The sequence below is a fragment of the Euleptes europaea genome, chromosome 5 (assembly GCF_029931775.1).
Source record: "Euleptes europaea isolate rEulEur1 chromosome 5, rEulEur1.hap1, whole genome shotgun sequence".
Lineage (NCBI taxonomy): Eukaryota > Metazoa > Chordata > Lepidosauria > Squamata > Sphaerodactylidae > Euleptes > Euleptes europaea.
This window is the reverse complement of record NC_079316.1, coordinates 26,599,706-26,622,943: the sequence shown is the minus strand read 5'-3', so window position 1 is coordinate 26,622,943 and position 23,238 is coordinate 26,599,706. Positions and strand designations below refer to the sequence as shown.

Genomic DNA, 23,238 nt, shown 5'->3' with positions numbered 1-23,238 from the left:
GGGTGGGGGAATTAGAAAAGCTAGGACGGCACCACGGATTTAATAGGAACAGGAACAACAATTATGCGAAACCGTCAGCTCAGACTTTACTCTCTTTTTTTCCCCCATTCCATAGATTGCAAAAAAGTGTCTTCAGTTCATAACTTGGCACTTATTGAAAAACCGTGACGTCAACATGACTGAACAAAAAAAGCGAAGCGAAACCTGAGTGGAACGAAATGCAGGACACGGAAAAGAGCAATGAAGCAACAGCATCGATTCTTTTCTCCTCTCTCCCTTTGTTTTCCTTCCCTCCCTCCTCAAATAACTTAAAATACGCTAGAAAAAATACGGTCCATATAAATAATTCTTTTTTTCCTCGTTCGTTTTCATGGAGAACAAAATAATTACAAAGCTCTGTCCCTAGCAGAGTTCACCCGCGAAGAGGTCCCCCCTCCTCGCCTGCCTTCTCTCCCTCCACCCCACCCCCACCCCTCTCCCCCTTTTTTATATTTTTCTTGGCAAAAAAGAGCACTCAACTCTGGAAGGCTTTCGAGCTCAGGGGCTTCCCAGCTACTCTGTGGGGGCCTCACGTTATAGCTATATATGCCTTTCGCAAAAGAAAATAGATATATAGATATGTATAGATCACAATAGTATGGGGATGAGGTCCAATGGAAAGGCCAGACAGAACTATCAACACAAGTCAATATAGTCAAAATAATCCTTTGTTTCGGTGTTATCATTAACGTCCCTTTTAAAAAAAAATCCGTGTATTGTTATTACCTGGGGTCATTATTTGAAGGTGGGATGGCGGAAGAGCGTGGAGGGGAAGGGGTTACTGCAGTACAGTCTTGAGGGTAGGAGAGAAGCAAAGGCTGACTTGCTTCTGTCCTTTTCAGGGCTGGCAATCGGGCAGCCCCCCCCCCCCCCAAGCCTGAAGCCCGGCTCCAGAGCAAGCTACCATACAATCCTGCGCAGAGCTCCTACAGTCTCAACCCATTGCTTTCAGCGGGTTTAGATGAGGGTAACTCGGCCCAGGGCTGCAGCGCCTGTCATTCGATTCCAATATGGCCGGGACTCAATCGTCCCGCCGGGTGGAGGCCCACCTTTGCTCCAGAGCAAATCCCTGGATTCCACAGAGCTCCCCGCCCCCGCCAGTAAAGCCGGAGAGGGCTGCAGTCCTGCACACGTTTACTCGGAAGTAGGACCTACAGGGGGACATCTGGTTGGCCAGCGCGGGGATAGGGGATCCTGGTTGGGGGCGCTTTCACACGTACCAGGTAATGCCCTTTCACTCCCCTTTCAATGCACTTTAACGATCATTTGGCAAGTGGATTGCGAGATTTCACACAGTAAAATCCAGCTGCAAAGTGCATTAATTGAAAGTGGATTGGAAGTGCATTATTTGGCATGTGTGAAAGTGCCCCGTGGACTCCTGGTCTGACCCGAGGCGGCTGCTCTGGGTTCTGAACTCAGCCTGGGACTGACTTCCGCGCGTCCATCGCGCTGCAACCTTACGCAGAGCCAGACGAGCCCAAACCGCATGAGGTTTTTCCCCTGCTTCTCTGCCCGCCCCACTCCGCGTAAGAGCGACTGGGCTGGATCTTTGGGGCCTCAATGTGTCAGCGAAGCCAGGTCTCTCTCCGCCCTCAAGACTGTTGGGGGAAATGCCACGTGCAGCTCCGGGGGCTCCTTTTATTTTGACCCCCCTCCTTTAATTTTTGTCCTCAAGACGTCGATGAAGTGCAAATGATCCGAAGGGACGCCGTCGAGGGAAACCCACCAGCCCCAACCCCAGCGCGCTGGAGAACTCTGCTAGCACAAGTCCCCCGACCAGCTTCCCCTTTTAGCCACCGGCAGAGAAATCACCGTCTCCTTCTCTCCGGTTTTTTTAATCTTCCCCCCTCCCTCCTTTAACCCCCCCCCCACCTTCTTTTTCTTTCCTTCTCATCTCCGTTTCCAGTCCGTGACTGTTCAGCTCAAGTAACCGATGCGACGTGAAAGGAGGCCCGCCCCTCTGATCAGATTTTTTTTTTCTCGTATTAAAGTGAACTTCGCAGAACGAGGTCAGTTTCAAAACCTGTGAACTTCCCAGCTGCGCGTCTATTTCATCTTAATTCTTTTAAATAAGGATCTCTCTTTCCCTCCCCCCCCCCCCTCCAGCTCTTCTCGCGGCTTCTTCTCCTCGGGAGCAGGCAGGGCTTCCTCCACCACCCCACCCCCTTTGAAAAACATACACACATTCAATTCCTTTTTTTAAAAAAAGTCTCTCCCCCGGCGATGTTTACATTTCCCCCCCAACGAACCCCACCTCGGTGGGGCGAGCAAATCCTTCTTCCCCTTTTGCATTCGTTGGGCCTTTCGCGTGCCGTTTTTCCTCCTCCTTCTTAAGGGGCGCAGAAAACAAAACCGAGACAAGAGCTGGACCCCCGGGGGAGGGTGGGGAGCGAAGGTCTCTGCCCCGAGCAGATCGCAGCATCCAGTCCTACGGAGCGGGCCCCGATCCTTCCCCCGCCTGCCCCCTGCCCCAGCCCGGCGGGGGGGGCAGCGTGCCCGGGCGAGGGGCGCGGGCGAGTCAGAGGCCCAGGGCGGCGGCGTGCTTTTTGGCCTTGAGTCTGAGGTCGGCGATGCTGGAGTTCTTGCTGGTGGTCTTGGCCGCCGCCGCCGCCGCCACCACCGAGGCGGCCGAGGCGGACTCGGCGGCCAGCGTGGCCAGCGGCAGGCCGAAGGGCGGCGCCGGGAACATCATGTAGGGCGCGTGGGCCGCCAGGTGCGGGTGGAGGTGGTGGGCGTGCGCGTGGGCCACGGCGCTGTCCAGCTGCAGCTGCGCCTGCACCTGAAAGGACAAGGGCGTCACGTTGCAATGACTATCCTGATGGGAGAAACACAAGAGCAGCGTTAAGCCACTGCCCGGCCCCCCTCCGGACCCCACCACCACCAGCCCTGCTTGCTCCCCCACCCCACACTCATTGGCCATTTATGCATGGGCAATTTTGATGCTAGCTCAAAGCTCTTTTTTTTTTTAACGCGACTTTTAAAATGGCTATTCGTGGTCCCCACGCAAAAGGAGAAATTCCACTCCCTCCCCCACTCGCTTGCTCCTTTGTTCCTGTTTGCATAGCCATTAGCATGTGCATAGCTAAACCGCCCGCTGTTATTTTGCATGGTTCTTTCAGGGGGTTCTTCGGGGCAAACACCAAAGGTCGCGTTAAATGGGCTCTTTAGTAATGCGAAGCTGGTATGCCCGGCTTCGCAGTCACTTCCGGAATCACGGGTCAGTGTGAAAAATTCAAAAAAATATGCGGGGCAATTCAGCCTGGAACGTGCTGCTAATTACCATGCAAAAATGGCCTGAACCATCATTCAGGAAGTGACTGCGAAGCCGGTGCATACCTGCTCCCCATTGCTTAAGAGCCCCTTTAAAGCGACCTTCTGTGTTTGCTCCGCCCCTGCCTCCAAGAATCCCCTCAAGGAAGCACGGGAAATGACAGCCGCCTGTTAGATATGCCAACCGTGGTTGCTAATGGAAGGAACAAAGGAGCAGGAGAGTGGGGTTGGGGTGGAATTTCTCCTTTTGCTGGGGACAGTGAATAGGCATTTTAAAGGTTGCATTTAAAAAAAAGAGCTTTGAGCAAGCATCAAAATTGACCCTGCGTAAATGGCTATAGATAGAGTCGCCCTAAGTCCAAAGCGACTTGATGCATCTTTCTCCCTCTCACACAATACTATAATGTAGGGTCATCTGCTGAAGCTGTAGGGTGACAGATTCAAAACTCATAAAAGGAAGCATTTCTTCACACATGATATAACTTGTGGAACTCCCTGCCCCAGGATGTGGTGATGGCTGTCAACTTGGAAGGCTGTAAGAGGGGAGTGGACATGTTCATGGAGGAGAGGGCTATCCATGGCTACTAGTCAAAATGAATACTAGTCATGATGCATGCCTATTCTCTACAGTATCAGAGGAGCATGCCTATCATCTTGGGTGCTGTGGAACACAGGCAGGATGGTGCTGCTGCAGTCGTCTTGTTTTATGGGCTTCCTAGAGGCCCCTGGTTGGCCACTGCGTGAACAGACTGCTGGACTTGATGGGCCTTTGGTCTGATCCAGCATGGCCTGATCCAGCATGGCCTTTCTTATGTGCTTGTGACTCCCAGTGCCCTACTTGAGAGGGAGCCAATGAGCAGGTCTAGTGGCCTCCTGCAAGGCTAGGGTTACCAGCTCTGGGTAGGGAAATAGCTGGAGACTTTGGAGGTGGAGCCTGGAGAGGGCGGGGTTTGGGGTAAGCAACCTCAGCAGGGTCTAATGCCATAGAGTTCACCCTCCAAAGCAGCCATTTTCTCCAGGGTAAGGGTCTCTGTCATCTGGAGATCAGTTGTAATTCCAGGAGATCTCTAAGACCCTCCTCGGGGCTGGCAACCCCAACCCTCCCACAAGGCTGCCTTATAGCGATTCGGGTCTATTTGGCTCTCACCATACTATGTTCCTTCTCTTTCTATTTTTATGTTGGATCTTGTTGGCATCACTCAGCACTGATGCTGCCTTGTGGCTAACATTGGTGGAAGAAAAAAAAGGGGGGAATGAAACCCAACCTAAAAACAATGTATTTGCATTTGTTTACATCATTGTATTTCTATATATCTGTGCAGACTTAAGAAAAGGTTTTAACTAACCACTGATGAAGGCCCTAGAGGCTGAAACGCGTTTGGGTTTGTGGTTATAGATATCAACCTAAGTTTTGCCATTGTGCTATTTTAATGCTTTTAAAGAATTTTAAATTTTGCATAGCACTTCTAATAAATTATATTTTTAATATTTCTACATAGACTTATATAAATCTTCCTCTCACCCAACCTCGGGTACCCAGCTTGTGGCGAACATTACCTGCTTTGGATAGGGTTGCCAGCTCCAGGTTGGGAAATACCTGGAGATTTTGGGGGTGGAGCCTGAAGAGGGCAGGGTTGGGGGAAGGAGAGGGACTTCAAGGCCATAAATTGCCAATGTAGCCATTTTCTCCAGGGGAGCTCATCTCTGCTGTCTGGAAATCAGTTCTAAACGTGGGAGATCGCCAAGGCCCCACCTGGAGGTTGGCAACCCTATGAGGCTTTGGGGAAACAGAGTTCGTGTCTTCCCGGACTACAAGAAGAAGAAGAGTTGGTTTTTAATATGCCGACTTTCTCTACCACTTAAGGAAGAATCAAACCTTCCCTTCCCCTCCCCACAACACCCTGTGAGGTAGGTGGGGCTGAGAGAGCTGTGACTAGCCCAAGGTCACCCAGCTGGCTTCAAATGTGCAGGAGTGGGGGTTAAGAGTGTCAGGCCAGGATCTGGGCAGACCTCCGTTGGAATCCCCACTTGTGCCAGATAAGCTGGCCGGGAGACCTTGGCCGGGTCACACACACTAGTGTCTCAGCCTAACCTACCTCACAGGGTTGTTGTGAGAGTAAGATGGAGGAGAGGAGAATGATGTAAACCCCTTTGGGAGAAAGGTGGGGTACCAATTAAATAAATAAATAGGTAGGCAGGTACTGCACTAATATTCTATTAAGAGGCCTGGGGATAACAACCCGGCAGGACCCTGTGATGTAGTTTTGTCCAGTCCAATCTAGAAAAATGCGGAGACCATTCACTGGTTTTGCTAACAGGCACCTGAAAGACCGACCATTTTAATTCTGGTAAGAAGCTTTCCTGAGACCTCAGCTGCATGAAAGCACATTGGTACAAAGCCCCGGGGAGTCTCTCCCCTGCGGCCCTTTAGCCTCACAACGACCCTGCGAGGCAGAGCGGGAGGGGACCGCCTCACCCGGGGAATGGAATGAACGTTGTCTGGAAGGTGCCCTAGACTCCTGTTTCCTTTTGCTGCTGCTAGGGACCGACACCGCTACGAATTTAGTTCTGCAGAGTAAAACTAGTGAATAGCCTCTGGCCTGCGGCCACAGCTAAACTAGTGGGCCTTTCCAGCCGATCCTCGGCTGGTTTACTCGGAAGTAAACTCAACCAACTTCAATGGCCGCTTGTGCGTGTGAAACGCCGTCAAGTCGCAGTGGGCTCGCAGGGACCCCCTTGGTTCGCCCTTGCCTGCCTCTGGGTAGCGACCCTGGTATTCCTTGGTGGTCTCCCATCCAAGTACTAACCAGGGCCGAGATCTGGCTAACCTGGACCATCCAGGTCAGGGCTCAATTAAACTTACTCCCAAGGAAAACCGCACAGGATTGCGGCTTCGGGAGCCTCCGACCGTGCGGAGATGGATTTACGCCCCGTTGCATGCATATTTACTCGGAAGTACGTTGGATCCGACCTGCACCGAGGAAGCGAGCCGAGCGCTACAGCTTTATTTGCTTAGCCCATTTTCGTTTTAGCGCAGCACTCTCCTCTTGCTCTTTTTCCTAGAAGAAACTCCGCGCCTCCCATGCAAGCGGGTTTAGGGCTGCTGCCTTCCTTCCACTGACCCGACTAAAGCCCTCCAGGCACTTCACCGGCAGCACTGAAACGACCAGGCCGTCACATTCCCAAAAGCAACGCAAGTGTGGCGGGTCAGAGCGTCCTTGCAAGGTGTTTCTGAGCATGTCAGAATGCGTGGCCCTCCAACTCTGCAGTCAGCTTCCAGGCGGCTAGGACTGAGGGTGCAGAGATTCCTCTTAACTACTTTCGGGACCGTCTGCCCTGGGAAGATCTCTGGAGTGGTGGACTCTGATCTGGAGAACCGGGTTTGATTCCCCACTCCTCCACATGAAGCCAGCTGGGCGACCTTGGGCTAGTCACACTCTCTCAGCCCCACCCACCTCACAGGGTGTCTGTTGCGAGGAGGGGAAGGGAAGGTGATACAAGTCGGCATATCAAAACCAACTCTTCTTCTTCTACCCCAAATGCAGTAATGAAGAAAGGCACGCTGCACATACTCAGAGGCACTCCTTTCTTTGTTAATTGCCCGGTTCGTCGTGAGCGGCCCTGAGCAACACTGGAGCGCCTCTGAACATGTGCAGGGCGTCTTCTTCGCCACCAAGCAGGCGGGATCGCGAGCCTTCCTTCCGCAAAGGTTTAATCCCCAGCATTTTAGAAAGCGAGCGTTGTTGCGCTTCCGGGCTGGATGGTGGGGAGTCTGGCTGGTCCGCTTGGTCTGGATAACTATCGACGTTGCCTGACTCCGCGAAGTCTCCGGTGTCTGGGAGTCTAGCGAGCTGGTCGGACGCATCTGCGCACTAGCTGGCTGGCCTGGCATTGATTGATTGGTCAATGTCACCGCGATGGCCAGCGCGATTTGGCTAGGGGCTGAGAGAGACGTCATGTGCCGCCTGGCTGCCTTTCCTTCTGCCGCCAGCTGCCGGCTGGTTCCCCGCGCTAGTTGGCTGGTCCTCGGCAGGAGACGCTAATTGGCTAGGCTCCCTTTGCAACTCTTCCTCTCCCCTCTACACTCAGCGCAGTGGAGACCGCTGCTTTCCCACCAAAGTGCCTGAGCCCTTCCCTTCGGACTTCACCCTTCGGTAGGGTTGCCAACCTCCAGGTGGTGGCTTGAGATCTGGGATTACAACTGATCTCCGGGCGACAGAGATCAGTTCCCCTGGAGAAAATCAGGATGGGTAGCCGTGTTAGTCTGACTGTGACAGCAGAAACGAGCAAGAGTCCAGTAGCACCTGAAAGACTAACAAAACACCATGCCAGAAAGAAAGTTTGTTAGTCTTTCAGGTGCTGCTGGACTCTTGCTCTTTTCCACTCAGAGAAAATGATTGCTTTGGAAGGTGGGCTCTATGGCATTGGTATCCCTCTCCTCCCCAAACCTCGCCTTCCTCAGGCTCCATCCCCCCGCCCAAATCTCCAAGAATTTCCCAACCCAGAGCTGGCATCCCTGCTCATCCGGTGTGACCAGTCTGCTAAAGGCTCTGCCGTGACCGACTTTCTACACCATACCAAGAGGAGTGAAGTCATCAAAGTCTATTTTTAAGCTGGGAGGGGCAACGCGCCTTGCTGGTGTGCGCTCTCCCTCTAGCCCCCGGTGGGCTGCGATCCTGCACACTTTAGGACGCTTCAGTCCCATACGCCCTGAGGACGTCAGACCCAGGCATCCCCCAAACATCAGCCACCAAGTGCTAATCTGGCTCCTTTCCCATCTAGCTCCTGCCTGACCTTGGGATGGTCTCCACACCCCATGACTACCATTCACTTTTGCAGATCGCAGTTTCCTCCAGCTAATGTCTAGTTTGGCCACGGCTGCTGTCATTTATCGCGCCTTGGAAAAGAAAAACACTCCTTTTCCGGTTAGGCCCGGGACACGCGGGGGCCCAGGGTGGGTGGCCGGTGAGACATGCCATTTTTATAATGCATTTAATTAATTAAATCAACGGAGGGCGCAAACGGTATTGTTCTCCCGCTTTCTGTTTTATCCTTACAACAAACCTCTCTGTGAGCTGGATTCAGGAGGGGAGCCGTGCTAGTCCGCAATAGAAGAGCTGGGCCGTTTATGCACGGGAGGTTTTGCCTTGGATTTGCCCCTCTTTAGATGCACATTTTCCTCATCTGAGCTCATCTAGAGAGTGACAAATCCAAGGCAAAATCTCCTATGCATAAACGGCCCTGGATTGGAGTCCAGAAGTACCTTAAAGATCATGGAGATTTTCTAGATAGGAGCTTTCCAGAGTCAGAGCTCCCTTTCCTCAGTTCTGATACTGATACCCTTAACACCTTGTTGATCTCAAAGGCCATTTATGCCTGGGAGGTTTTGCCTTGGATTTGCCACTTTCTAGATGCACATTTTCCCCATCTGAATTCTCAGAACTCTGCATGGAGGCTTCTTTTTGAGTTCTGAGGATTCGAGTGAGGAAAGTGTGCATCTACAGAGCAGCAAATCCAAGGCAAAACCTCCCATGCTACTGGACTAGCTCCTGTGAGGTCGGTTAAGCAGAGAAAAAGAGATAACGAGAATAAATGTTCCAAGGTCACTCAGACATTTTATTGACGACCCGGTGAGGATTCGAACCTGGGACTCCTAGATTCTCCTCCCAAACTCTAACTGCTACTCTTGGATTGCTCACCCCCCCCCCCCAATCGTATATGCTTTTGTTCGGGAGTAACTCCCCTGATCTTAAGTGTGCATTTGATTGCTACCTCGAAAAAGGTTAAGGCCAAACAATGGGCACCGACGTTGGGAAGGGACATCGCCGGTTTTCATATACAGGGAGATGAAAAGTGACCAGCGATCTCAAACAGACTGGCGTCAAACAACTTTCTCTTGGGCTAGTGCGGTGGGGAGACAGCCCACAAGGCGATTAAGGGCCAAGACACCTATCCAAAACCCTTTAGGCAGGAAAAAAACATCACTGATTACATCACTTTTTTCCAAGAAAGGTCAAGAGCGCATCAAATCCGTGGCCCTAAGAGGATCCAACACTCCTCCCGCCTTCTAACCGGAATGTAAAGACTCAAATCTCCATTCCTATTCTGACCAAGGGATTTTTGACTCTGGAAAGCTTTTGGCCTTGAAATCTTGTGGGTCTCTACTGGACTAACTTTTCTGTGTTGTAGCCAATACGTTTCGAAAAGGGGTTGCCAGTCTTTTCCTCCCCACCCCCACCCCATTTGGATTGCTTAGGAATGGAAACTCCAAAAAAGGAAATAATGTCCGGATTTAAAAAAAAAACAATTAAAAGTAAATCTCCAGATTTCCTGTAAATCTCCTGATTTTCTGTAAAACTTCTATAAAACTGTTGTGGAGCTCTTTACAAATAACTAATTTAAATTAAAGGTCCTTCTAGAGACCCCTAATAGTATATACACCACCAGATTCTGCATACATTGGTTAAAAAAAAGCTGCGCTCCTGTCAGTGGCTCCCCTGGTCAGGATCGGTGCTGAACTTTTACCCCTGGGAAGTCGCATAGGATCAGAGGGGTGTACCAGACTCTAGGCAACGCAGCCTGGAAGCACAACCTGACTCCAACGCGGACCTCTAACGCTGCAGACCTACCCGGAATTGAAACTCCACTGCACGCAAAATATCTGTTTTACTTCCTAGTAAACACGAGGATCTTGGCCACTTATGCATGGGAGGTTTTGCCTTGGATTTGCTGCTTTCTAGATGCACGTTTTCCCCATCTGAATTCTCAAAATTGTGCATGGGGGCTTATTGTTGAGTTTTGAGAATTCGGATGGGGAAAAACGTGCATCTAAAGAACGGCAAATCCAAGGCAAAACCTCCCGTGTCACATAAATCTGTTAAACTCCGGTTTATTCCTGAGCAAACAGACCGAGGATCGGACTGCGCAGCTAGAGCCTTGGCACATTTCCTACCAAACCGAGTGCAAAGTCCCGATTCTGGAAGCGCTTTCTTGGGAGTGAGTTCGGCTGAGACCAATTGAAACTTCATTCCAAGTCAGGCTAGAGTCCTTACAAAAAATCCATATTTAGAAAGCAAGGCCCCGTTGGAATCGATAGGGGTTGGGTACAGCTCCCGCTTCTGCCGGCTGCGATCCTGCACACGCTTCCCCGGGAGTAAGCCCCATGGAAGTCAGCGAGATTTGCACAGGAGTGGGTCGGGTTGCATATGTGCAAGACCACATGCCCAGAGGGTGGGATACAGACTTCACGCCCACCCAGCCTTCTCCACCATGGTGCAGATGACAAGAACAGGAAAGATTGTTATCAGTATTCGGCGTTCTCTAACGTTAGGGAAAGCGTCTGACAGCTCTGAATACGGTTGGGGGCGGGGGTTCCTAATCCCAAGGCGGAAGCAAAGGAATTCGGTGCTGCACCCCACCCACCCCCAGCCCAATTACGCCACGGATCCCCGGCATACTTGCCTGCTGGAAAGGCATCCGCAAAGCGCCCACGTTTACATAGGGGGCCACTCGGCACGCTTCGAATTGGCTGGCTGCTCCTATGAGGACCCCTGGAAGGAAGAGAAAAGGACCGTCAGGAGAACCGTGTCAGGAGAGGCTGGAAAGTGCTCGAGGGGAAAAGGTCTGTGTGGGACAGAAAGCCTGCCGGCTGGGATCCTTCCAGACCCGGCATTTAAGGGTGGGGGCTCCTTGGTCCTCGGACTTTAGGTGTGAGTGTGTGTGTGGGGGTGGGAGGTCTTCTGGTAAAGGTCCTCATTTGCAGGGGGCTTCCCAGTGTCATAGTACAATCCTAAGAACATAAGAAAGGCCATGTTGTATCAGACCAAGGTCCAGCAGTCTGTTCACACAGTGGCCAGCCAGGTGCCTCTAGGAAGCCACTAACAAGACGAGTGCAGCAGCATTGTCCTGCCTGTGTTCCACAGCACCTTATAGCATAGGCATGCTCCTCTGATCCTGGAGAGAATAGGCATGCATCATGACTAGCATCCATTTTGACTAGTAGCCATGAGCATGTCCTCTCCCCTCTTAAAGCCTTGCAAGTTGGCAGCTATCACCACATCCTGGGGCAGGGAGTTCCACAATGCAATTATGCCTTGTGTGGTACTTCTTTTTATCTGTTTTGAATCTCTCTTCAGCTTCAGCAGATGACTCCGCGTTCTGGTATCATGAGAGAGGGAGAAAAGCTTCCGTGCACAGCTATGTTACCTGCATCAAGTCGCTTAGGGCGACTCTATGAATTAATGACACACACGCACCCCAAAAAAGTGTGCTGTCATTGACAGCCTTGCTCATATCTTGCAAACTGACGGCGGTGGCTTCCTTCATTGCGTCAATCCACCTTCGGTTGGATCTTCCGCTTTCCCTCCTGCCTTCCACTTTGGCTAGCTTTATGTTTTTTTCCCCCCCAGTGAGTCTTGTCTTCTCGTGATGTCACCGAAAAGTTAACCCCTGGCTAAATCTATTGATTTCAACGGGTGTATACTCGGGAGTAACTCCTCCTAGGATTGGCCTTCAGCCTCCAGGAGTTATTTTGGGTCAGTTGCACCTACCTTTGTGTAGCTGATTCTCTTGCTTTCTGCATTTTGCTCTTCTGTTCTGAAACCATACCTGGGGAAAGAGGGAGGACATGGGCTCAGTATAAAGATACCTCTGTATCTAACCAGCGACGGCTTTCTCCAGATATCGTTTTCTGAAGGTCTGCAGTCGAACCCCTAGATTCGAGTCCAGCAGCACCTTAGAGACGGACAAGATTTCCCAGGCTCCCTTGGCCAGATCCTTATTAGGAGCGAAGAAACTCTCCCAGCCGACGGAGGAGCGTTTGGTGTGCCGCAACGCATCTCCCAACTCCCCGATATTTTGTTCGCTTTGTTCTGCGCTGGAATGATGACCCATTATGGGATCACGGTTCATGCTCCAAGTTTTGACTTCTGGAGGCAAAATAAGCCCACACGAACACACGAAGCTGCCTCATACCTAGTCAGGCCATTGGTCTATCGAGGTCAGCACTGTCTCCTCTGACAGACAGCAGATCTCCCGGATCTTGCGTCAAGATCTTCCACATCACCTATTACTCAGTCTTTAAACAACATCATACCAACAGTAGAAAACGGGTATTGCCTGGGATTGAACCTGGGACCTTCTGCTCGATTTACCAGCGAGCCACGGGCTATCCCACTAGGCAGACTTTTGCAGTGACCCCTGTGTTTGGGGCCATCTGAGAAACAGCAGCTTTCTGCCCGGCTTGGAAATCCCTTAACTGCTGGGACTTCCTGCCCTTTTTGTGGGCTTCCCTGAAGCATCTGCTTAGGCCCTGCAGGAAACACCATGCTGATGAGCCGAGGTGGTCTGATCCAGCCATCCGTTTCCGAGGAAGAGACAAATGGCGCCCTTTAGGGACTTTCTATTAATCGGTGTCTTGGTCTATGGGTGTTTGGGAAGTACCCATTTGGGAATCTTGAGAGAGAAATGTCTCCTTCCCAGATCGTGCGTTGTCCATACGAAATATCAGGTAAGGGCGACCAGGTAGTACCAAATCCCTCATGGGGGGAGGGGGAGAATCCAGGTTTTAGAATGTTCCAGTAACCAGGGTACCCTGAATACACCTGTACCACACTGCAGAGCTACAGGTTATCGGAAAAGACCGTCACGGTTTAAGATTGCCTTCTCTCTCCTGGAGCGAATTAGTTAACCGGCTAGGCCTGGTGTTTTCTGCAGGGAGCGGCTCTGTGCGTCTCTGTCGCGCAGGGACTCCCCCCCCCTTTCCTAACAAATCTAAACCGAAATGTTAGCTAGCCTTCCCCATGCAATGGGACTTGCCTCTCATGGGTGCAAGCGAAGCTTCCGCCCATTGACTTGCAGAGACGTCCCACCGTTTAGTAGCAGGTTACTCCCGAGTAACAGGGTTGCAGTCTTTCAAGGAGGTTATCAGCGAGACCAATCCTTCCTGGGAGTAAGCCCTGTTGGACAGGGTTCTGAGCAGACTCGTTTAAGACTGTTCTCTCAAAGTCCCATTGATTTAAATGGGAAATATGTGAAGCTCTTGAAATTAACAAGGCTGACGTGTTTACTGGCCGCCCAACTGTGATTACTCCCAAGAAAGTCCTATCAAACTCAGCAGAGTTTACTCCTGAGTATACCTAGGTCGGGGAGGGGTCCAAAAGTTTAGCTTTCGCCGCCAAGGTTTAACTCTCTCCTGTCTGAAGGAAACTGGGAGGGGTCTCCCCGCCCTTTTTCTTTTTTTAAGTTCCACTGTTTTCAGTGTGTGTGTGGGGGGGGGGAGGAGCTTTAAACGAGACCTTAACTTTCCCCTGAAACCGAAGGAGTTAAAACGGCTGGATTGACCAGGGGCAAATGCGGACACCGTTGCGATCCTAAAGCGCATTCCTTGGGGGAGGAGAATTAGGAGCTCTTGGCGGTTCTTGCACTACTCAGGTGTAAGGGCACCGGCATGGTTTGCACGATCCTCGCTGTGGATTCCGGGAGTATAAACGACTAATTGGCCACTAACTTTCCGCGTCCCGCTTCGAAGAAGAGACTTAAAAGGGCCCCGCTCTTGGAAATGGACAGTTGCCGCCTGTTCTGCTTCTTAGTCAATTACTTTCTTCGGCTCCCTTTCATCCTGGGCCAATCCAATGATCCCCCTCCCCAGGTGCCCCCCTCCCACCTTTCCCTGCTATCTACTGCTTAAAAAAAAACACACACACAACTTGTGATAAAGGGGTTTAGATGTTTGCGCAAGAAGACCCGAGAAGGATGCGCTCATTAAAAGCCTGTAACATTAATTAGCTTTATCTTCAAGAAAAACGAAACACCAAAGCGTTTAATGACTCACTTTTGGGGGGTAATTACTGTCATAAAAGCGTCACTACAAAGAAGTTGGGAAATTCTCTGTTCCTCTGTTCAGTGGAGTGTAACACAGAAGCGGAATAATTGTCTCATTATTATGATAATCTAATTTGCTCCCACAGAAAAGAGAGAGAACTCCAAGCCAGGCAAGGAGATGCTTGCCGGTCGGATATAGGAAAAGTTTTAGATCAGCAGTGAGAACCTGGGCCCAGTTTCCTTCAGACAGGAGAGAGTTAAACCTTGGCGGCGAAAGCTAAACTTTTGGACCCCTCCCCGACCTAGGTATACTCAGGAGTAAACTCTGCTGAGTTTAATAGGACTTTCTTGGGAGTAATCACAGTTGGGCGGCCAGTAAACACGTCAGCCTTGTTAATTTCAAGAGCTTCACATATTTCCCATTTAAATCAATGGGACTTTGAGAGAACAGTCTTAAACGAGTCTGCTCAGAACCCTGTCCAACAGGGCTTACTCCCAGGAAGGATGAAATGCTTAACAGTTACTAGATCTAACTCTTTTTGTTTTGGGAAGAGGGAGAGGAAGATAACGGTTTCAAAGATCGGGCGAAAAGGCATATAAAGCAACAGGGGCCCCAGAATTTATTGGGGTCTGGTCGAAGAGGACGACATATCAATTCCTCCAAATGCACACTGTGTAATTTACTGCATTGTAGTTCGAAACATGTTAACTCGCAACTAAATTTCAATGCAGTGGGATTTACCTTCTGATTAAGTATTGTAGAGTAAATTCCTAATACCCAAAAGACAGCAACAGTGCAATCCTACACAGAATTACTCCAGTCCGTTGATTAGTGGAGTTAAGCTGGAGTGATTCTGCATAGGATTGCACTGATACTCCTCAAGAAACACATGAAGCTGCCTTATACTGAATCCCTTTGGTCCATCAAAGTATTGTCTACTCAGACCGGCAGCGGCGCTCCAGGGTCTCAGGCTGAGGTCTTTCACACCACCTACTTGCCTGGTCCCTTTAACTGGAAATGCCAGGGATTTAACCTAGGATCTTCTGTACGGTCCAGTGCTCTGTTATAGGATTGTACACTGCAAATCTTCTGAAGTTCACTGGGACCTTTTATGTAAGAATGCTTAGGCCCGCAGAACTAGCACCTAAGTCCAAAATGCACCGTGACATTTTTTTCAACGGACTTTAGGACCGAGTCAAAGGCATAGGATCGGGCTGCACACCCATTTACTTGGAAATAAAGCCTGCTGTGCATAACCGGACTGAAAAGTTGTGCCAATGCAGCCTGCGCTTGCAGGACGCTCCCTAGTTACACGGAAGAAAGCCCACTGAACACATCGGGGCTTGCTTCTAAATACACGTGGTCAGGATCGGGCTGCGCACACTTAATGAACGCGCACAGGACAGGGCGCTTTGAAGTAAGCGGGAATAAAACCGCGCTGTTATTAGACCAAGCTCCTAAGCAGAATTACTTGGAAGTAAACGGCACGGGGAAATCAGTGGGGTTTACTTCAGAGTAAACACGGCCTTCCAGCCCGCCTGGCCAGGCTTTTCCCAAGCTCTTCCTGCCTCCGAGATGTCACCATCTGCCGACGAGAGGCAGGGAAGCCCCGTTTGAAACAAAATCTCGGCAAGAGCATTTCTGGGGGCCATTTAAAAGGAAGGGGGCGATAATCTATGTAAATCTCTGACGGTGATTCTGTATGGATTATGCTGGGCGGTCGTTATCCTTTTGTTGGGCCAAACAAACCTCCTCCCGTAGGAATCGCCGCCCTTTAATATATATATATATGTGTGTGTGTGTGTGTGTACATTTTTTTTCCCACAGAGCAGTTGGGAGTTTTTTCGGTTGTAGTTGTTTTTTGAAGCGGCCAGGCTACATCGGTGGCCGCTTGGAAGAAGAAGAAGAAAACAGAAAAGCAGAGCCAAGTAAAGCTCTTTTTCTCTAGGCAGGGATGCTTTTCAGAAATTCTGCTCGCTCCCCCCCCCCCTTCCCTGGCTGTATAACGCGACGGTTCAGCGTTGCCTTTTATCCGATTACAAGGCGCAGGGAAAGCCTCTAAGAGCCGGAGCCCCGCTCGGTGCAGATGGCAGCCTCCGAGCACAAAGATGGAGAGGGGAGTATCTCTTACAGGCTGGCAGCTGCCGATGTCCGCGGGCCTCCAGCGGCCCCGAGCGTCCGCACAAAGGCGGCCCCCGTTTTCCCAGGCCGGGACACCGAGGCAGATACGCGCGCGGAGCCCTTCGGGTTCATTTCGCCCCTTTCCAGAAACCGGGGGGAAAGGAAGAGCCCCAGAGGGTGGGAAAGGTGGAAGGGAATTGACCCTCTCTGCAGAATCCGGCCGCCTTGGCCAAGATGCGGGTGTCGGTTCCCTTTTTCTGGCCGCTCTCTGGTCCCTCGAGATCGGGGTGTGGGTGGTTTTAAACGGGCTGGAGATGTGCGCACTGGAGCAACTCTCCATTTCGTTTATGAGTGGGTCCCTCTCCAAAGTTAATTCATAAATCCCTCGGCTTAAAAAAAAAAAAAAAAAAAACCTTTGCAGGAAGCAGCAGAATACAGTTTGCATGGATCCCGATGGAAAACTTTAACTGACATATTTGAAAAAACCAAGTCGTAATAGTTCCAGACAGAGAGCGAAGCAGAGTTTGAGGGACTTCCATTCCGCCAGCCGGAGACTGTATGCGTCTTCCGGCAGGGACCTGTTTCTCTTAGGCCATTTATGCATGGAAGGTTTTGCCGCTCTCTTGATGCACATTTTTCCCATCCAAATTCTCAAAACTCCACAATCAGCCCCCATGCAGAGTTTTGAGAATTCGGATGGGGAAAACGTGCATCTAGAGAGCGGCAAATCCAAGGCAAAACCTCCCATGCATAAATGGCCTTACTCGCGCAAGCTCGATTTATTTATTACTCTTTATTTTAACGAGGAATAAAGAATGAACTGGCCACCAAAGGTGGCAAGCCAGTATTTTCTCAATATAGGCCAACTACTAGGAAAATGTACTGAATTCCCAATGATCACAGAGTACCACCTTGGAAATAAGTCACTTGGGGGGGGGGGATTCCCCTCCAAAGGAAGAGTCAGACTGAAAAGGCGCATCCCCAGACTGGTTACTCCACAATAACTCCTATGCTCGGACTCAGAACAAAATAACCTGCCTGCTACCACCCTGAGGTTGAGGTCCTCCCCTCCCCCCAAGTATTCGACGGAAAAGAAGTGGCTTCACTCCGATCCTTCCGCCCTTCCTCTCATGCTCCGGATTGGGGGGACCCCCAACGCGGAGCGGTCTTGGGCAGAGCCGAAGTAAGTCCCACGGAGTTCCAAGGTCTAGCAGTTCCGTGGGAATTACCTCGGGGTCCAAATCGCGCCGGCCCATGGTAGTGGGGTCGCCGCTGCGGTGGGGGGGCTCCCTCCTCCGCCCGCCGGGCCCCCAGCAGGCCCCCTCACCTGCACTCGGGCTTCGGACAGCCCCAGCCTCTGGCTGAGCTCCTCCCGCATAAAGGCGTCGGGGTAGTGGGTCTCGTCGAAGAGGCGCTCCAGCTCGTTCAGCTGCTCCAGGGTGAAGTTGGTCCGGCTCCGGCGCTGCTTGATCTTCGTCTGCCCTTCGTCCTCCATCACTTTGGCATCGTCCTTGCGGTCCTTCAGCTCGGGGGAAACTGGGCCGGGAGGGGAAAGGCGGTCAGGGTCTCCCTCTCGCAGGGCGAACCGGCCCGGCCCGCTCTGGAGGAGGGCAGGGTACGCTCTGGGGCTCCCCGGCTGGGTTCCCCCCCTTAAGTCGAGGGGAAGGAGGGGGAGGGATCAAGGAACCTCTCAAAGGTCACCTCGCTTAACGGTTTCGAGGCTGGTGGGCTCCACCGGCGACAGCCAGAGGGATCCCCTCTCCATCCGCCCACCCACCCGTCTTTCCTGAGACTGGCAAGGCACAGCATTCCGCAGGTTGGCCTCGGTTCACTGCAAGACCCAAGACTCCCCCTTGTAAAAGACCAGCAGCGTCCCGGAGGGATTCGCTCTTGCAAGCAGAGCGCAGCTCGCCCTGGACAGATTGACACCGGAATCCAAAATGAAGGCCTATGGAAACGCACGGGACTGGCTCTGCTTTTACTAGGCAGGGCTGCGACCCTCAGCACAATTCCTTCGGCGCAAAGGCCTCGCAAAGGACTGGGGCTTGTTGCGCTCAGGATCGCCCTGCACGCGCTTCTCCGAGAGAGTCCCGGGCCCTTTATGGCTGGGAGAGTTTGCCTTGGATTTGCCCTTCTCTAGATGCGCAAAACTCTGCACGGGGGCTGATTGTTGAGTTTGGAGAAGTCGGATGGGGAAAATGTGCATCTAGAGAGCGGCCAATCCAAGGCAAACCCTCCCAAGCATAAAGGGCCCGGGATTCCGAGGGAACCGACCTGGCCTCACGCCCCGGCTGAAAAGGCGGCCTTTCCGAATTCGGCGTGCTTAAAGCGGCAGGACTGACCTGTGCGGTTTGACCCGAAGTCGTGCCATTGATTTCTGTCTAGAGTTTTCCTACTCTCAGCAGAACGGGGGTCAATTATTATTTTTTTAAACCCTGTCTTTCAAGACTGTCTCTTTTCTTCCGCGGAGAGGCCGGGTTTTGACAGCTAGCCGCTCTTTGCAGTAGTCTCCCCACCGGAGGCGGTGGGAGATCCGGCCTAAGCAATCCGGGACCATCGCGGGGAGGAGGCTTCAGACCACCAAGTCGCGACGGCCTGCCATTGACAACAGGGACCCGGTGCCCATTGAATTCAATGGCACCTACTCACTCCACGCTGCGCCCGGTTGAGAGAGCATCCCGGCCTTTCAAGACACCGCGGCAGGTGTCCTTGGAGGGGCTTGGACAAACCACCCGCCAGGAGAAGGCCTTTCCAGGCTTCCAATTTTTTTCGTGTGTGTGTGGGGGAGCTAGCTCCATACCGGCCAAACTAGATGCTGCTCGGAGCAACTTTACCTGGCCCCACCGAAAGTTTGCCTGCAGTCCTCCCTCTTTCTTCCTCTCCGGGGGCCGCCTCTATCCCTCCTCCCCGGCTAGACTGCACATCTCTTGAACCTGGGTCCCTTCCCTGCCTACCTTCCCTGCACTTTGCAGAACAGACTGACACAGGCCTGCTCCCTGTGACCCCATTTATGCAAGGAAGGTTTTGCCTTGGATTTGCCGCTCTTTAGATGCACATTTCCCCCCTCCGAATTCTCAAAACTCTGCATGGGGGCTTACTGTTGAGTTTTGAGAATTTGGATGGGGAAAATGTTCATCTAAAGAGTGGCAAATCCAAGGCACAACCTCCCATGCATAAATGGATACTCTAACGCCGCCGCCACCTCCTCTCTCTTTCTCCTTTTACTTCGGAGGCAGGGGCCGGCTGACTCGCCCGCGTGTAAATGTGGCGGAGTGACCCCATTCATTTGGTCTTACAGGGCTGCCCTTACCTCCAAGCGGGGTTTCCCCCCTCCCTTCCCCGCAAGGATCTGCCCACCCGCCCATACCGAGGTTTGTGGATTGTGTTTCTCTCTGCGTCTCTCTCTTGTCTAAATCCTAAATTAGTTTGGAAAATCACTACCGGAAGATGCTCTCAATCCGGTTCCGATCTACACAGCGCTACTTGGGCGAACAAAAGAGTCGAAGCGAACAGCCCGCCCCCGAATATGACATCCGCATTCTCCAAGCCACACGCAGACATTCAAACGGACTCCGAAGCCACGAGGAGCTTTGGATAAGCAAACAAGACAGGACAATTTTTTGTTGTTTTGGCTGGGGCTGCTTCTATTTTCTCTTTCTTTCTCTCCCTGTGTCATTCTGTGGTTTTTGGTCATTTATGCAGGGGAGGTTTTGCCTTGGATTTGCGGCTCTCTAGATGCACATTTCCCCCATCCAAATTCTCAAAACTCAACAATAAGCCCCCATGCAGAGTTCTGAGACTTCGGATGTGGAAAATGTGCATCTAGAGAGCGGCAAATCCAAGGCAAAACCTCCCGTGCACAAATGGCCTTTGACATCCACATTCAAAGAGAAGCAAAAGGGACCTTCCAAAGCGCAACACTTTCGCTTGTATTTCAAGACTGCTTCACTAGGAATGTTTCGATAGAGTTATTCCTTTGATTTTTTTTAAAATGAAAACCCCCTAAACATGACACTTTTATAAAGCGTCTGCGATTTCAAGGCAATGCTGCTTTAAACGCATTTTTGGGGTGTGTGGAATTAGGTCCCTATCTTTTCTGGCGCTCAGTTCGATGCTTCCTTTCACCAACAATGGAGAACCGCGTTTCAAACTTCGCCTGCTATTTGAGCCTCGCTAAACACAGGCTTTGCATTTGTTCCTCCTTCCGTTGCAAAACAGAAAGGGAGGGTTGCGGTAGAAATTGTCCGTCCGCTTAAATGTTTTCAATAGCTAGACAGCTGCATGCCGCATATACTTTTTAACTGAGAAAACAAAAATTTGGGAACACAACTCACTCTCGAGTACAGGATTCCTCCATCATTACTTACTAATCAAGAAGATCTCTCCATTATTACTTACTAATAAATTAAAAAAAGGATCCGGGAACCGCTGAAAGTGCCCGGCTCCTGGGTGCAAAACCTGCAATGTTTTCTAGAACACCCCGAGCCAAATCTTCACTCTCAGCATTAGAGTCTACACGAAATAAACCATAGGCCGGTTGGACAGGGCAGCCTGCGATTTCAAGGCTGGGTCGGGAGGAGAAAGAGGAGAGAGAGGGAGAAAAGGCCACGCGGTTGTCCTCTGGGCACAAGCAGAGTCCCCTCCCCCCCCAGAAATCCCGGGCACCCTCCCATGCCTGGCACCCAGGGCTGGAGCAGCCTCCCCGAAGGGGCAAGAGAGACGAGCGCCCGCCCGGCTGCTTCCACCCCCGCGCAGGCTGGCAAGGAAAGCCTGGCTCGGCGGTTGGTTCGCCCGCAGGTTGGCAAGCGGCTCTGCCCCCCGTCGCCGGATCGAGACCCGCCAGACCCTCCCTTGGTTCGCTTGCCGGGCGGCGCATCTGGAGCCGGCGTGCCTCGTCGGGGGTGGGGGATGGGGGTGGGTCGTCTCCGGGCACAAAGGCTCCCTTCCCCGGATCTCCACCGCGAACTCGCCCGGCGGGAACCGCCCGCTGGCCGGCGCCCTCCCCGGCCCCGACAGCGCGCCGGCCCCCTTACCTTCGCTGAGCTTGGGGGTGCCGGCGTCCCTGCCCCGCTCGACGGCGCCCATGTCCAGCTCCCGGACCGGCGACCGCCCTCCTCCCGCCGCCGCCGCCGCCGGCCGGGCCGCCGGGCTGTGTCCGTCCTCCCGGCCGGGCTCGCCGCCGCCGCCCGCCGCCTCCTTGGCTCCCCGGACGGGCCCGCTCTCCAGCACCTCCCGGTAGGTGATGAGCTCCTTCTTCTCCTTCACTTTCTGGTCGAACGACTTGGAGACAAAAGCGGTCAGTTCTTCCATCGCCGGCGCTGCTCGGGCTGCCTCCGGGCTCCCCCCGCGCTCGCCTCCTCTGGCTCTCCCCGGCCCCCCAATAAACACATCAAGGGGGCAGGGGGGAGGGGGGGGAGGAAGGGGGAGGGGAGAGAAGCCGCCGAGGGGCCGGCGCGTTGGAAGGGAGCTGGGAGGGGGGGGGGATCCCCGACCGGAGCGCGCCTGTCGGACGCGGAGATCTGGGCCGGTGCTCCCCGGCTCGGAGTTCAGATCCGACAGGGCTGCCGCGATTGAAGCCCCGCTATTTATACTCGGCGGCGCCGGTCCCGCGTTCGCCGCGCATTGCCTCCCCTTCGGAAGTGCGGATGGACCCCCTTGCTCCCGGAGCGGCCCGGCGGCAGCGCCCAGGAAGAGAAGAGCCAAACTGGGGGAAGGGGTGGGGTGGCCAGGAAGGTGGGGTTGGGGGGGGGAGAGGGAGGGAGAGGGAGAGATCGGAGCCTTCCCGCTCCCCCACCCCACCCCGCTCACCGATCCGGGGGCCGGGGGTCGCTCTCGGCCATTAATCCCGGATTGACAAGGAGCCCTAATTAATTTAATTAGGCGTGGATCGCGCGCGGGGGGCCGGAGTTAGTTCGGCGTGGGCGGGTGGGGCGGAGGGAGGGGGCGAGGAGGGGGAGGAGGCTAGATCTGCGGGGGAGGGGCCGACGGGAGCCGTGACAAGGCGCGGGGAGAGGAGGGGAGAGGCGAGCTGCCTGCCGGCGCCTTATTTACCAGCGCTCCGGCTTGGCCGGCTCGGAAGGGCATCGCTCCCCTTCGATCGGCTCCGCTGCCAGATCCCTGGGCATTCACCAAAATAATAAAAGTAATAATAGTAGTAATAGTCATCACTGCTACTAATAATAATAATGGGAGCCTTTGCCCGGTTAAGACCTTTCCAGCCCACTCCTAAACCGCGTGGACTTGAAAAATAGATGACTGTCTGTCGCGGAACCAAGGGAATGCGATTAGGACTTAAACAGATGACATGATGTCAGGTGAAATCCGTCCGAGTGGTCCCCTTTGTTACGTAAAAAGAAGAAAGGGCACCCTGTCTCGAGATGTTGCCTTCTCTCCCAAAATGCCTTCTCTCGCCCCCCCCCCCCCAAGACTGCTCTAGACGTTGAATGCATTTGCGCTGCTTTCCCCCGAGCGCTGCCAATTTGGATTTGGGTAGATTTCCCCCCTCCCTCCATTCTGCCTTCTTCGCAATAAAGTTATCTTAGTCGCGACCCCCTTGGGGGGTGCGTTCAAAGTCTCCCGCGGGGATGGTGTCTCCTTGCGGGGGTTAGAGAATTCCAGGAGTCCCAGGGTTGTTTTTTTTTTCTTTTCATTTGTTTGTTTTTGTACCGGAAAGTGAGTTTTCCGGTTGGAAACGCACGTGGAGGTGGAAAAGCTTTTGAAGGCGAGCTGAGACAGGAGACGCGCTCCGCTTCCCTCGCCGGGGAAACCGCGGGTGTCCTCTGTCCGTCAGCGCGGTGGCACGCTAAAGCAGGTCTACTCAGAACCCATTCAACGGGTCTTACTCCCAGGAAAGTGTTCTTAGGATTGTACTGCAAAACTTTCAATACAGATGCCAATTTTATGATCGGAATGATTGTGAAAACCTGGACAGTTCCTTCTTCAGCAATACAGCTAGCCCTCAGTCTTTAAACTACAGCCCTGAGCTT

General features: G+C 52.7%; 1 protein-coding gene across 2 annotated transcripts; it reads right to left on the bottom strand.

Moving 5' to 3' along the window:
* Positions 1 to 2,552: 2,552 nt before the first annotated feature.
* On the bottom strand, positions 2,553 to 21,562 carry SHOX2 (short stature homeobox 2). 2 transcript variants are annotated; one of them, XM_056850147.1, is made up of 5 exons: positions 21,286 to 21,562; positions 17,580 to 17,788; positions 11,859 to 11,916; positions 10,771 to 10,859; positions 2,553 to 2,854 (listed from the first exon to the last, which is right to left on the bottom strand). In XM_056850147.1, exons 1-5 carry the CDS (start codon positions 21,560 to 21,562, stop codon positions 2,558 to 2,560), a joined length of 930 nt encoding a protein of 309 aa, XP_056706125.1. In that variant the 3' UTR covers positions 2,553 to 2,557. The 2 variants fall into 2 exon arrangements, with proteins under 2 accessions (XP_056706125.1, XP_056706126.1); XM_056850148.1 differs by having other exon boundaries at positions 2,553 to 2,818.
* Positions 21,563 to 23,238: the final 1,676 nt, after the last annotated feature.